Here is a 15,486-nt window from a genome sequence, read left to right on the forward strand (position 1 = left end):
CCGTCTGGGCAAAAGCGGTTATCTCGTGGGGTACTTCTGGGTTGAGGCTACTGAGCTGGCTGTAGCTGGGCGGTGGAGTGGAATCTCCAGCCGCCTCCACCGCACCAGTAGGTGGCTGTGGCTTGGTAGGCCTCAGGTTGATGACCGGTGATGGGGTCTCTGGACGTGGCTGTCGCGTCCGGTTCCGGTGTCCTCTGCTGGTCCTCTCCGGATTCAAGCGCCATCTGGATCGCAGGCTTCTTCTCAGTTGGTGCGGTGACGTCAACGGCATCCTCTGCGGGAGCAGGTACTTCATCCACCTCCATCCGGGTAGGTACGTCGCCTTCCGCTGGTGCACCGTACGAGGCGGAGGGATCCGCAGCCTCCTCGAACTTGATCACCAGATCCGGAACACCGATAGCTGGAATCGGGACTTCATCAGCCATCCTTTCTGGTATCTCCGGCATGTTAGATGGGGTAGATGCTGCAGGGCTCTTGTGCGCGGAGGTATCCACTGCCTCCGGTCTGGCATCCAAAGTTGTTGGGCCGCATCTCTGCATAAGTTGGGAGACTCGGATCTCCAGCGGCTGCTCAGGATAGACATCCTCTCCATCGATGGCCATCTGGTTCCACTTTGGACGCCGGTCCGCCATTCTTGCTGCTCCTCTGCACACACTGATCGCTAATACTAAAGGAGGGCCGCAGAGGGTGGAGCTTTTATCACCTCTGGCCAGATCAGTGACAAGTCCATGGAGGGCGTTCTCTATTTTTCCAGCTCCTGAAGGGGCGTAGTCGACATCTTCGCGCCTTTCTTTAAGGGGTGTCGCTATATTTTCCCGCTTCTGGGGGGCGTAGACAGCATTTTCGCGTTCCTGAGAGGGCGTTTCTTGGCTTGTTTGTTCTTTGGCATGAAGATGCAACGCCATCTTGAAACGAATATAGCGAATCTCCACAATATCGAATTAACTCCTTGCATGCAGCAGCGCACGTGCAGCGCTCTCTTGGCACAGCAACACAAGTAAGCAAGTCACTTTTCTAGCGATCTTGGCACAAGCGGTAGCGCTTGCAATACTGTGAAACATGTGATTTTAAGTCCGTTTTTGCGCACAATTAGATGCAGTTCTGTTGCTAGGGATGGACACACAATACAATCCGATCCTGTTCGTGACGCCACTTGATGCAATGAGCAGGACATTGGGTCAGTTGGGGCTGCTATGCAGTGGGTCAGATTTAGATGTAAATAAGTTCGTGACGCCAGTTGCAGCTTGCGCAGGTACTGTAGAAGAGCCCTTTAAGATGGTATAGCTCATGTACTAGGTTAGGAATGCCAGAGGAGGATATTGTCTCTGTTTTGTGTCAACGGTGTCTCCTACCTGTAGTACGGCTGGACTCCTGTATCGTGGCCCATATGCAACAAAATTGAGTGCTGTAAATAGGAGTAATGGAGGAATGATGGGATTCCACACAGAAAATAGGGTCCAACTTGTCTTTACTCGATGTTATTATATATGCAGCTCTTGATCCATACAATGTTACAGCTTTAGTCTTTGATCCCAGCAGGTGTTGCCAATATGTGGCAGGATTTATATATATATTCTGCATCTAATACATACGCCTTTAAGAATCTGGCAGGTATCTGTCTTCTGCTCTATGGTCTGCTTGATATGGGCCTGACTAGCTATGGAGGTACTTATCTTCTCCTTGTATTTGGAATCTTTACTTACAGGACTGCTCGCAGGGTATGGTGGTTTCTTCCTGGAGATCTGATAGTTCTGAAGTTGGCTGCTTCCTTGGTCATCCAGCTGAAGGGGACTCAGGCTGGGAAAGTTGATCTTGGGCCTCAGCAGAGGCTTGGATCCCTGGTTGGGGTCCCTGTTTCTGGGAGCTCCTATTCACACCGCCTACCCCAACAGGGGGTGGCTGGTACACTCTCTAGAACTTTCTATCCTCCTCCTGAAGTAGGATGTGGGAACAGTCCACTCCTCCTCAGATAGGGAGAAGCTAGCCTGGAATGGTCTATTCCAGTCTAGAGCTATTAACTAGCTTGGTTCTGCTACATACTGCTGCAACCTGCTGGTGTACATAGATATTACAGCATAAATACAATGCAACAGGCCTGGAAAATGCACATTGTAGGGGAAATGATGCTAACTTATACCAGATGACATTATGCATATACCTAACATTAGGAGGCAGGGGAAAAGAAGTTTAGTGACATACTTCAGGATGTTACATATGCCAACTGATGGCATTTGTAAGACTGATCAGAATCCTGATCAGTCAGAAAAATGCATTGAAATGCCGGATCCGTCTTTCCAGTGTTATCCAGCATTTTGAATGCCTGATCCGGCACTAATACATTCCTATGGGAAAAAATGCAGAATCCGGCATTCAGGCAAGTCTTTTTTTTTTGGCTGGAGATAAAACCGTAGCATGCTGCAATGCATCTTTCTGACTGATCAGGCATTTTTAAGACTGATCAGTCATACAAATGCCATCGGTTGGCATACGTTGACGGAACTGCTTGCCGGACCACTCTGCCGCAATTGTGAAAGTATTTGGAATGGTACAGGCACTATCACCTGAAGCTACGGAGAGGTGTTTCTATAAGTGGATGTTGATGTTATATAAATACAGTGTTTAAATATAGTGTGCACTGAGACCATATATGATAAAATATATTTAGTTAATAGGACATATAGTCCGGTATTTTGAATGCCTATGGAAAATACATCCCTATGGGAAAAAAAAAAAAAAAAAAGATCCAGCATTTAGGCAAGACTTCATTTTTTTTCGCCGGAGATAAAACCGTAGCATGCTGCGGTTTTCTCTTTTGCCTGATCAGTCAAAATGACTGAACTGAAGACATCCTAAACGGATTACTCTCCATTCAGAATGCATGGGGATAAAACCGATCAGATTTTTTTCCGGCATTGAGCCCTTTTGACGGAACTCTATGCCGGAAAAGAAAAAACTCTAGTGTGAAATTACCCTTAAAGTAGGTTAAAAAAGTGAAAAAAAAATTGAGAATAGGAAAAAATAAAAATAAAAATTGTCCAAATTGAAAGGGTATATATAGTCCTGTAGGTGTAGTTCATTCGTATATAGTACCCCAGTAGAGCTCCCGTGTACAGTTACCAACTGTAGGAGGCTGGGTGGGTTCCACTTTTTGGGTGTTTACACAAGGTATATCCCATGTAATCCACTGCACTTGTTCGGATCTTTAGTGGTTTGGGGGAGCCTTTAAGTGTGTAAAACAGGTATTTCACCTGGTCTCGTAGTATCAGATAATTTACTGTGTCCCCGGCGTCTTTCTCCCCCTGTGGGTCAGTGTGCTGGGGTGGCGTACTCTGTCCCGGCCTGGAGTAAGTCCTGTAGACTGCGGCTTGCTTCCGGGTAGTGAGTCACGTGTCTGCCGACTGGTCACGTGGCGTCCCATGTGACCGGAATTTAAATCTTTTTAGCGTGCTGTTGGTCGATAAAGCTCACCCTCAAATTCGTATGGTATAATGCGGTTTCTCTTAGGGATAATGCAGTAAGCCAGACGCGTTTCGAAGTTGGCTGCTTCTTCATCAGTGGCATAGCATTATCCCTGGTGTATGCGTCTTTATATCCACTTTGGGAGTGTGGCCATGTTGCTGATTGGGGTTGGCTAAAAAGTGGACCGGATTTCCATATTGAATCGGTCCTTGGGCATCACTCACATTAGTGATAGTATTGGTGAAGAAAGCAATAGGCTCTTTATAATAATAATAATTAATAATAAAATAAAAAAAACAATGGATATATTGTGTATCATGTATATTTTGATGGAAACAGCTAGGTTTGTTTGGGTATAAAGTTCATTCTACTATAAATTTTAGTTTGGGGAGGGTTTGCTCATTCTATTGGTAGTCCACTTCTGTCATATAGGTCTATTTGCATTAGACGTTTTAAAAAATGGAGGTGCGTTTTGTATCCCTGCTTGTGTCCGAGTGATTCATTTGGGCATTGTTTAAGGTTGTGTATTTGTCTATTAATTTGTGTTTTGTGTGTTTATTTGTGGTAACTAAATCTGGTGTATAGATATTTAAGGTCAAATTTATTTCGACTTAGGCTTCGTTCACATCACCGTTCAGTCTTTCCGTTGTCCTGCTTCGTTTAGGAGCAGGAGAACGGAAAGGGCACATAACTGACGCCAAACGGAGCCCTTAGGACCCCATAGACTATAATGGGGTCCGTTATGTTTCCGCTCAGAAGATGATTTTGAAGCGGAGACAAAAGTCCTGCATGCACAACTTTTGTCTCCGCTTAAAAATCATCTTCTGAGCGGAAACATAACGGACCCCATTATAGTCTATTGGGTCCTAATGGCTCTGTTTGACTCAGTTCGGCGTCAGTTATGTGCCTTTTCTGTCCTTTCCGTTCTCCTGCTCCTAAACGGAGCAGGAGAACGGAAAGGCTGAACGGCGATGTGAACGAAGCCTTAAAGGGAATCTGTCACTAGCAATTTACCAATTTTTTTTTTTCATGAATCCATGTTTAACAGAGTACCTTTTTTCCCCATCGGTCTTGTTCTTTTGATTGTCAGTCTTGTAATTTCTTCAAAAAAATCGATTCTAATGATATGTAAATGACGCTGTAAGGAGCCCAGAGGGGCGTTCTTCTTTCTCCACGGTGCCCAGGAACGCCCCTCTGAAGTGCCGTGCCCGGCTAAAAATTTGAAAACTAATAACGCCTCCAAGTTCATCTAAATCGCCTCCCAGAGGCGCGGCTAAGTGCTAAACAACGCCCCCCCACCCACGTCCCCTCAGCTCCGCGCTCTGCGGCAAACACCCCGATCCTCCTCTCGACGGCATCCCAAATCCCGCGCAGGCGCAGTGCCGACAGTCATCATAGCGCAGGCAATCGCCGGCACTGCGCCTGCGCGGGATTTGGGATGCCGGCAAGAGGAGGATCGGGGTGTTTCGGTGCGGCGCTGGGGGGGGTGTTGAGCACTTAGCCGCGCCTCTGGGAGGCGATTTAGATGAACTTGGAGGCGTTATTAATTTTCTAATTTTGCCAGGCACGGCACTCCAGAGGGGCGTTCCTGGGCACCATGGAGAAAAAAGAACGCCCCTCTGGGCTCCTTACAGCGTCATTTACATATAACAAGAATCGATTTTTTTAAGAAATGACAAGACTGACAATCAAGAGAACAAGACCGATGGAAAAAAGGTACTCTGTTAAACATGGATTCATGAAAAAAAAATTTGGGTAATTTGCTAGTGACAGATTCCCTTTAAAGGTGATGTCTTTGTCTGTATCTTGGGTTTAGAGATATATAGAGATATACACTCACCTAAAGAATTATTAGGAACACCTGTTCTATTTCTCATTAATGCAATTATCTAGTCAACCAATCACATGGCAGTTGCTTCAATGCATTTAGGGGGGTGGTCCTGGTCAAGACAACCTCCTGAACTCCGAACTAAATGTCAGAATGGGAAAGAAAGGTGATTTAAGCAATTCTGAGCATGGCATGGTTGTTGGTGCCAGACGGGCCGGTCTGAGTATTTCACAATCTGCTCAGTTACTAGGATTTTCACGCACAACCATTTCTAGGGTTTACAAAGAATGGTGTGAAAAGGGAAAAACATCCAGTATGCGGCAGTCCTGTGGGCAAAAATGCCTTGTGGATGCGAGGTCAGAGGAGAATGGGCCGACTGATTCAAGCTGATAGAAGAGCAACGTTGACTAAAATAACCACTCGTTACAACCGAGGTATGCAGCAAAGCATTTGTGAAGCCACAACACGCACAACCTTAAGGCGGATGGGCTACAACAGCAGAAGACCCCACCGGGTACCACTTATCTCCACTACAAATAGGAAAAAAAAGAGGCTACAATTTGCACGAGCTCACCAAAATTGGACTGGAAAAATGTTGCCTGGTCTGATGAGTCTCGATTTCTGTTGAGACATTCAAATGGTAGAGTCCGAATTTGGCGTAAACAGAATGAGAACATGTATCCATCCTCTGATGGCTACTTCCAGGAGGATAATGCACCATGTCACAAAGCTCGAATCATTTCAAATTGGTTTCTTGAACATGACAATGAGTTCACTGTACTAAAATGGCCCCCAGTCACCAGATCTCAACCCAATAGAGCATCTTTGGGATGTGGTGGAACGGGAGCTTCTTGCCCTGGATGTGCATCCCTCAAATCTCCATCAACTGCAAGATGCTATCCTATCAATATGGGCCAACATTTCTAAAGAATGCCATCAGCACCTTGTTGAATCAACGCCACGTAGAATTTAGGCAGTTCTGAAGGCAAAAGGGGGTCCAACACCGTATTCGTATGGTGTTCCTAATAATTCTTTAGGTGAGTGTATACATCTATCTTCTCAGCTGTGCACCACAGTCAGTGTACATGAACAGGAGAACCAGTGGATTTTTGCTATACTCTGCTTGTTGTTTGAAAGGGTCTGAGTTCGTGCAGCTGTGCCGCCCGTCTCTACATTTGTTTCATCAGACATTGATAGAAGACTCCTACAAGAAGAAATTCGCTGGATCTACCGCTTGCAAAGTCTAGGCCCCAAAGGCCTCGATGAAGGGTTCACTTACTCTTCATTCATTTAAAAGATCCCTAATGCCCAATATGTATATGACAGACAACTAAATTAAATGAATAGAGTGGAAAGATATAATCTGGTGGAAACTGATAAATATTACAGATGTAGTTTTCCCAATTTTTCGGCTGACTGACTGACCTTCATTTCTTAAAGTAATGATGGCCACTCGTTTTTCTTTACTTAGCTGCTTTTTTCTTGCCATAATACAAATTCTAACAGTCTATTCAGTAGGACTATCAGCTGTGTATTCACCTGACTTCTCCTCAACGCAACTGGTGGTCCCAACTTTATTTATAAGGCAAGAAATCCCACTTATTAAACCCGACAGGGCACACCTGTGAAGTGAAAACCATTTCAGGGGACTACCTCTTGAAGCTCATCAAGAGAATGCCAAGAGTGTGCAAAGCAGTAATCAAAGCAAAAGGTGGCTACGTTGAAGAACCTAGAACATGACATATTTTTAGTTGTTTCACACTTGTTTGTTATGTATATAATTCCACGTGTGTTAAGTCATAGTTTTGATGCCTTCAGTGTGAATCTACAATTTTCATAGTCATGAAAATAAAAAGAAAAAAAACTCTTTGAATGAGATGTGTCCAAACTTTTAATCTGTACTGTGTATATACACATATATATGTATATACACACACACACACACACACACACACACACACACACACACAAAGAATTATTAGGAACACCATACTAATACAGTGTTGGACCCCCTTCTGCCTTCAGAACTGCCTTAATTCTACGTGGCATTGATTCAACAAGGTGCTGATAGCATTCTTTAGAAATGTTGGCCCATATTGATAGGATAGCATCATGCAGTTGGAGATTTGAGGGATGCACATCCAGGGCACGAAGCTCCCGTTCCACCACATCCCAAAGATGCTCTATTGGGTTGAGATCTGGTGACTGTGGGGGCCATTTTAGTATAGTGAACTCATTGTCATGTTCAAGAAACCAATTTGAAATTATTCGAGCTTTGTGACATGGTGCATTATCCTGCTGGAAGTAGCCATCAGAGGATGTGTACATGGTGGTCATGAAGGGATGGACATGGTCAGAAACAATGCTCAGGTAGGCCGTGGCATTTAAACGATGCCAAATTGGCACTAAGGGGCCTAAAGTGTGCCCAGAATACATCCCCCACACCATTACACCACCACCACCAGCCTGCACAATGGTAACAAGGCATGATGGATACATGTTCTCAGTCTGTTTACGCCAAATTTGGACTCTACCGTTTGAATGTCTCAACAGAAATTGAGACTCAGACCAGGCAACATTTTTCCAGTCTTCAACAGTCCAATTTTGGTGAGCTCGTGCAAATTGTAGCCTCTTTTTCGTATTTGTAGTGGAGATGAGTGGTACCCGGTGGGGTCTTCTGCTGTTGTAGCCCATCCGCCTCAAGGTTGTGCGTGTTGTGGCTTCACAAATGCTTTGCTGCATACCTCGGTTGTAACGAGTGGTTATTTCAGTCAACGTTGCTCTTCTATCAGCTTGAATCAGTCGGCTCATTCTCCTCTGACCTCTAGCATCCACAAGGCATTTTTGCCCACAGGACTGCTGCATACTGGATGTTTTTCCCTTTTCACACCATTCTTTGTAAACCCTAGAAATGGTTGTGCGTGAAAATCCCAGTAACTGAGCAGATTGTGAAATACTCAGACCGGCCCGTCTGGCACCAACAACCATGCCACGCTCAGAATTGCTTAAATCACCTTTCTTTCCCATTCTGACATTCAGTTTGGAGTTCAGGAGATTGTCTTGACCAGGTCCACCGCCCTAAATGCATTGAAGCAACTGCCATGTGATTGGTTGACTAGATACTTGCATTAATGAGAAATAGAACAGGTGTTCCTAATAATTCTTTAGGTGAAAATAAATAAATAAATATATATATATATATATATAAAAAAAACAACGCTGTGGTATTTATGTTGTGATTTCGGTGTGTTATTGTATAGGTTATTCGTTTAGATACATTACCCTGAAAAGAAGTAACAGTATTTTGTTATTTTAGGATGACAATATCAACAACAGATGAAGCACGTCATCCTAAAATAACAAAATACATTACCCTGAAAAGAAGTAACAGTATCTAAACGAATCAGCTATATCGTTATAAATAAGGAAACACAAAACGCACCAATAACGCAGTGAAATCACAACACAAATACCACAGCGTGTATTATATATATATATTTTTTTTTTATATCTAAACCCAAGATACAGACCACTAGCAAACAAAGACATCACCTTTAAGTCTAAATAAATTTGACCTTAAAAGAGGACCTTTCACCAGAATAAAACATCTAAACTAACTATACAGACATGTTCTCCCGTTATAGCCTCCGGTATCTTCATAGTTGGGCTCATGCGCCGAGCCCAGTGACGTCTGATGCTCGCTCTTCCCTCAGTCTCCAGCAAATCGCACTGGCGCAGCCCTCAGTGGGTACTGCGTCTGCGCGAGACTTCGCTCGGCCGTCAAGGAGGGGGAGGAGAGGGATGAGACGCTGTGGGGATTCTGGAGGAAGGCGTTTTGGGCACTGTAAGAGGGGCGTTACTGGGCACACAAAGGGGAACATAACGCCCCTCTGGGCACCTTCAGGGTTAATTTGCATAATTATAAAAAAGTCGTTTTTCTGCAAAACTACTGGACGGATTACAATATAGAACAGCACAGCCGATTCAAGGTAGGCTGTGGAGCATGACTGGTTTAAAATCCGAATTTGGGTTATGAGAGGTGACAGAATCCCTTTAACAGTGACCTCACAGTACCTTGCAGCCTTAACAGTGACCTCCACAGCACCCTGACCCTATAAGGCTAGGGCTACATGACGACATTTTGTCGTACTAATGTCGCACATTATAATGATAGGCTATGGTGTCGCGCTGTGACACGACAGTCGCAAAAAATCCATCCAAAATAGATGCATGTAGCAGTGTAGTTGTGTCCTATGTTTCGTGCGACTTATTGTCGTCATGTAGCCCTAGCCTAAATCTGACCTACAGCAGTGAAGAAAAATGGCTGGGTTGTTATGGAAACCTGGAGTAAAACTGCATGTATGTAGAGACTAAGGGCCTGCGAGCTTCTATTGGCTGATAAGGGAAAGATAATGTGACTGCGTGTATGGCCGTTGGGATATGAGTGAAAGACTTGCAGGCTTCTATTGGCAAATACAGGTCATTTTTTTGGGAATCTCTCAGGAAATACCTATGTGACAAATTTGGTGAAGATCGGTCCAGTCGTTTGGGCGCGCATAAAGACAGACGGAATATATATTTATTATTTTGATCTTATTCATTTATTTTTCAGGGCTGTGGTCACATGTCCATGCAGCACTTCTTTTCTGTGATGTTATGTTCATTTGCGTGTCAAAGCAGCAATAGAGGCAATGATAGGGAATGTATGTAAATAGCTGGATGGTAGCAGCTACAAACTATCTGGGCAGTGAATGTAAGTAAGAGCGAGTTGTGAAACGGGTCAGAAAACTGCAAATTCAAAGGGTTCTTTACCTTTTTACTACGGATTATCTATCCTTTGGAAAGATCAGCATCTGATAGGCAAGGGTTTGAAACCTAGGACACCTGCTGAAAAGCTGTTTGAGAAGGCAGCAGCACTTTCAGTAGTGCCATGGCCATCTAGCAGTTTTCCGCTGGCCAGTGACATCACGACTAATTATGTAGTTTGAGTGCGGCTCAAGCCCTTTGAAATGAATGGAGCAGAGCCAGCTCCAGGTCACAAACATAGTTTTAACATCACTGGCCTGCCGGAAACAGCAAGTAGGCCATGACGCTACTTTTTCCTTCCTATTTAAAGGGAATCTGTCACTAGCAATTTACCCCAATTTTTTTTTCATGAATCCATGTTTAACAGAGTACCTTTTTTCCATCGGTCTTGTTCTTTTGATTGTCCGTCTTGTCATTTCTTCAAAAAAATAGATTCTTATGATGTGTAAATGACGCTGTAAGGAGCCCAGAGGGGCGTTCTTCTTTCTCCACGGTGCCCAGGAACGCCCCTCTGAAGTGCCGTGCCCGCCTAAATTTGAAATCTAATAACGCCTCCAAGTTCATCTAAATCCCCTCCCAGAGGCGCGGCTAAGTGCTCAACAACGCCCCCTCCTCAGCGCCGCGCTCTGCGGCAAACACCCCGATCCTCCTCTCGCCGGCATCCCAATCCCCGCGCAGGCGCAGTGCCGGCGATTTCCTGGGCTATGATAAGATGACTGTCGGCACTGCGCCTGCGCGGGATTTGGGATGCCGGCGAGAGGAGGATCGGGGTGTTTGTTTAGATGAACTTGGAGGCGTTATTAGATTTCAAATTTAGGCGGGCACGGCACTTCAGAGGGGCGTTCCTGGGCACCGTGGAGAAAGAAGAACGCCCCTCTGGGCTCCTTACAGCGTCATTTACACATCATAAGAATCGATTTTTTGAAGAAATGACAAGACGGACAATCAAAAGAACAAGACCGATGGAAAAAAGGTACTCTGTTAAACATGGATTCCTGAAAAAAAAAAATTGGGTAAATTGCTAGTGACAGATTCCCTTTAAAGGATACATCATAAGTACTAAAAAAGCCCATGATATTTATTTTCTATGCCAGTTTTAGGCGTAGAAAATATTCTAAATCTACGCCAGCCAGTGCAGGGTTTATTAAGACCGGCGTCTGAAACGCCAGTCTCAATAAATGACCCCCGCCCCCAAAGTTTACATATATTTTTTTTTACGTTTCACCACTTTCACACAAAGCATTTTTATGATAAGAAAAAATAATAATTTTAAATGTGGGGGCTAATTTTTTGCAGGATGAGGGGACGTTTTGCTGTCTCTTCACTGCAATGGGAGCTACGGAAACAGCATATTGCTGCCATGCTTGCCTGTTTCTGTAAGCCTGGCTACCTAGGGCCAGCACCTAGTCCCACTTCGCCAGAGAAATAGCAAGATGGGACAAAACCTTTAACTCAAAATCTAACACAGGTGGGCCAACACAAGTAGTGTTGTGCACCTCTTGAAAAAGTTATCAAACTGTGATAATACAATATAAAAAAGCCTACATTTTAAGAGGAAACCCAAAAAAGCTCATACAAACCTGTTTAACCATCTCAAGGAATTTTTCTCTTTCATATTTTTGAAGTGCTTTGTAGTCGTCGACTGATGTGACATCAAGCTTATGTTTTGTCTTGGGTTTAGGGGGTTCAAATGGACATGTAAGAATAGCAATTTTAGCATCTTTCACTTCCTGAAATAAAAAAAACAATGCAATTAATTTTTTAAAAAGGAGACTTTTGTATTACTTACCAGTAAAGTCTCTTTCTCGCTCTTCCTTGGGGGACACAGGAAACCATGGGTATAGCTCTGCTCCCTAGGAGGCGTGACACTAAGTGAAAGCTGTAAGCCCCTCCTCCATCAGCTATACCCTTCAGCCTGGAGAAGAGACTGCCAGTTGCGTGTCCAAGTAGTGAAAGATAACCACCAACCGGAAAAAAGAACTGTCGAGCCCCAACGGGGGCAACCAAGCCGGAACCACAACTGTAACCCAAATGAAGGGCGGGTGCTGTGTCCCCCAAGGAAGAGCGAGAAAGAGACTTTACTGGTAAGTAATACAAAAGTCTCCTTTTCTCGCCCATATTCCTTGGGGGACACAGGAAACCATGGGACGTTCCAGAGCAGTCCCAGAAGGGAGGGACCAGAACAAACTAGACCAACACCAGAGGCATCAATCAACTGCCGCCTGCAACACCAGACGGCCTAAAGCAGCGTCAGCCGACGCATGAGTATGCACCCTGTAGAACTTGGTGAAGGTGTGCAAGGAGGACCAAGTGGCCGCCTTGCAAATCTGCTCCGTAGAAGCCCGATTCCTCTGAGCCCAGGAAGCCCCGACCGCTCTAGTGGAGTGAGCGGTAACACCGAGGGGCGGAACCTTGCCCTTGGCGAGATAAGCCTCAGTAACAGCCATCTTGACAAAACGGGCGATAGCAACTTTGGATGCCGCCATCCCTCTGCGCGACCCCTCCGGAACCACAAAGAGCGAGTCAGTACGCCTGAAAGAGCTGGTTACCTCCAGGTAAACCTTGAGTGCCCTGACAACGTCCAGGCGATGAAGCTTCCTCTCCCGCGGGTGGGAAGGACACAAAGAGGGGAGAACGATGTCCTCGTTCAGATGAAAGGCGGAGACCACCTTAGGAAGGAAGGGATCGGACGAAGAACCACCTTGTCCTGGTGGAACACTAGGAAAAGGTTCCAGATAGAGTGCAGCCAATTCGGACACCCTCCGAAGAGAGGTGACGGCTACAAGGAAAATAACCTTGCAGGACAGAAGTCGCAAGGAAACCGTCCGCAGAGGCTCGAAAGGAGAAGCCTGGAGCGCTGAGAGAACCAGGTTCAGGTCCCAGGGCGGTACCGGAGGGCGGTACGGGGGAACCGTGTGAGCCACGCCCTGAAGGAAGGTCTTGACAGGACCAAGGGGGGCCAGTGGGCGCTGAAACAAAATGGACAGCGCAGACACCTGACCCTTCAAAGAACTAAGGCCCAGACCTTGGGCAAGTCCGCTCTGCAGGAAGGACAAAACGGTGGGGAGAGAAAAGAGGAGCGGAGGAATCCCCAGATCGGCACAGAACCCCAAATAGGTTCTCCAGGTCCTATAATAGATCCTAGAAGAGGACGGCTTACGGGCGCGGATCATGGTGCGGACGAAGTCCGCAGAAAAACCCCAACGTGTCAGGACGGTGGTCTCAACAACCACGCCGTCAAACGTAGGGACCTTAAACAAGGGTGGAAGATTGGTCCCTGAGAGAGAAGATCTTCCCTGGCGGGCAGCGGCCAGGGCGCGTCTGCCAGGAGCAGCATGAGGTCGGCATACCAAGACCGGCGGGGCCAGTCCGGAGCGACCAGAATCACCGAGACGCCTTCCGCCGCGATCTTCCGAAGGACCTTGGGCAGGAGTGGGATGGGAGGGAATATGTATGGACGCGCGAAGCCTCGCCAAGGAAGAACGAGGGCGTCGGCTCCGCAGGCTCCCGGATCCCTGGCCCTGGACAGATAGGCGGGGACCTTGTGATTGAATTTGGAGGCCATGAGGTCCACGTCCGGTATGCCCCAACGAAAGCAAATGGCCTCGAACACCTCCGGGTGAAGAGACCACTCGCCGGGGTCGACGGTGGTGCGACTGAGGAAGTCCGCCGCCCAATTGTCCACCCCTGGAATAAAAATTGCAGATAGGGCCGGGACGTGGGCTTCCGCCCAACGGAGAATGCTGGTGACCTCCCGCATTGCTGCAGCGCTGCGAGTGCCCCCCTGGTGGTTTATGTACGCCACGGCCGTGGCGTTGTCCGATTGCACACGAACTGGATGACCCTTCAGCAGATGAGTCCAGTGTCGCAGAGACAGAAGGGCCGCTCTCAGCTCCAGGACATTGATCGAGAGTTTGGACTCCGATGGAGACCAAATGCCCTGGACGGATCGGGGAGGAAACACGCCTCCCCAGCCCAAGAGACTGGCATCGGTTGTAACCACCAACCAGTTGAGTGGCAGAAAGGACCTGCCCAGAAGAGGGGACTGTAACCACCAGCGGAGAGATTACCGCACCGGAGGCGATAGATGGAAGGGATGATCCAGAGACTCCGGCGATTTGTCCCAGGAGGAGAGGATCGCCCGTTGGAGAGGGCGGGAGTGAAACTGCGCAAATGGGATCGCCTCGAAGCAGGCAACCATCTGCCCCAAGACCCGCATGCAGAAGCGGAAGGACGGTCGACGGTGGAGAAGGAGACCCCGAACCGCCCGACGGAGGATCAGTCGTTTTTCCGAGGGAAGACGTACCTCCGCCGCTCCCGTGTCTAAAAGCATTCCCAGGAAGACCAGTTGTCTGGAGGGGGAAAGGGAGGACTTGGGGAAGTTGATGACCCAACCGAACCTCGCCAGAGTCTCTAGAGTGAGATCCACGCTGGCAACCGCTTGAGAAAGGGACGGAGCCTTGATGAGGATATCGTCCAAGTACGGTAGCAGAAAAACACCCCTGGAACGGAGTAAGGCCAAAACCGGGGCCAGGACCTTGGTGAACACCCGGGGGGCTGTTGCCAGCCCAAAGGGAAGGGCGACAAATTGGAAGTGGAGGTCCCCCACGGCGAATCGCAGGAAGCGATGGTGACACCGGGCTACCGGAACATGGAGGTAGGCATCCTGTATATCGATGGAAGACATGAAATCTCCCTGCTCCAGGGAAGCCACCGCGGAACGGAGGGACTCCATCCGAAACCGTCGAAGGAGGAGAAAACGGTTGAGCTTTTTGAGGTCCAAAATGGGCCGCACCGAACCTTCCTTCTTGGGAACTACAAAGAGGTTCGAGTAGAACCCTTGGAACCTTTCCTCTAGAGGAACGGGGGTAATCACCCCCCTGTCCAGTAAGGCTTGAACAGCCGCGGAGAACGCAGCCGCGCTTTTCGGGTCCCGCGGCGGGCGGGAGCGAAAGAACCGATCTGGAGGGAAGGATGCAAATTCGATTTTGTATCCGGAGGACACAATTTCGAGAGCCCAGGCGTCGGAGACGTGAGCCATCCAGACGTCCCTGAAAAGGAGGAGCCGGCCCCCCACCCGGGTGGGTGGGGGCGCGCCTTCAGGCAGAGGACTGCTTTGCTGCGGGTGTGCGGGCAGCCTGTGGCCTGCGCCAGGAGGGCTGCGCCCGAAAAAACGGCTTCCTGCGCTTATCCTGGGGAGGAGCCGAAGCGGCAGCTGTGGGGGGAGCCCCAGAGGCCCTGCGGGAGGACCGAAAACGAGATGCACCAGGGCGTCTGCGGGGGGCGCCCCTGGCTTGGGGTTGAGGAAGATGGGTGCTTTTACCACCCGTGGCCTCCGAAATAAGCTCGTCTAGGCGAACCCCGAAAAGGCGGGAACCCGCAAACGGTAGCCC

The 15,486-nt window shown here is 47.6% G+C and overlaps 1 protein-coding gene across 1 annotated transcript in view; it reads right to left on the bottom strand.

Annotated features, from left to right (window-relative positions):
• The window catches only part of CCT5 (chaperonin containing TCP1 subunit 5), a 147,724-nt gene that overhangs the window by 59,025 nt on the left and 73,213 nt on the right, over window positions 1-15,486 (bottom strand). Inside the window, exon 6 of the mRNA XM_040431690.1 lies at window positions 11,674-11,823. Within this exon, the coding sequence (XP_040287624.1) occupies window positions 11,674-11,823 (150 nt within the window). The remainder of the gene's footprint in view (window positions 1-11,673; window positions 11,824-15,486) is intronic.

The sequence above is a fragment of the Bufo bufo genome, chromosome 5 (genome assembly GCF_905171765.1).
Source record: "Bufo bufo chromosome 5, aBufBuf1.1, whole genome shotgun sequence".
Classification (NCBI taxonomy): domain Eukaryota; kingdom Metazoa; phylum Chordata; class Amphibia; order Anura; family Bufonidae; genus Bufo; species Bufo bufo.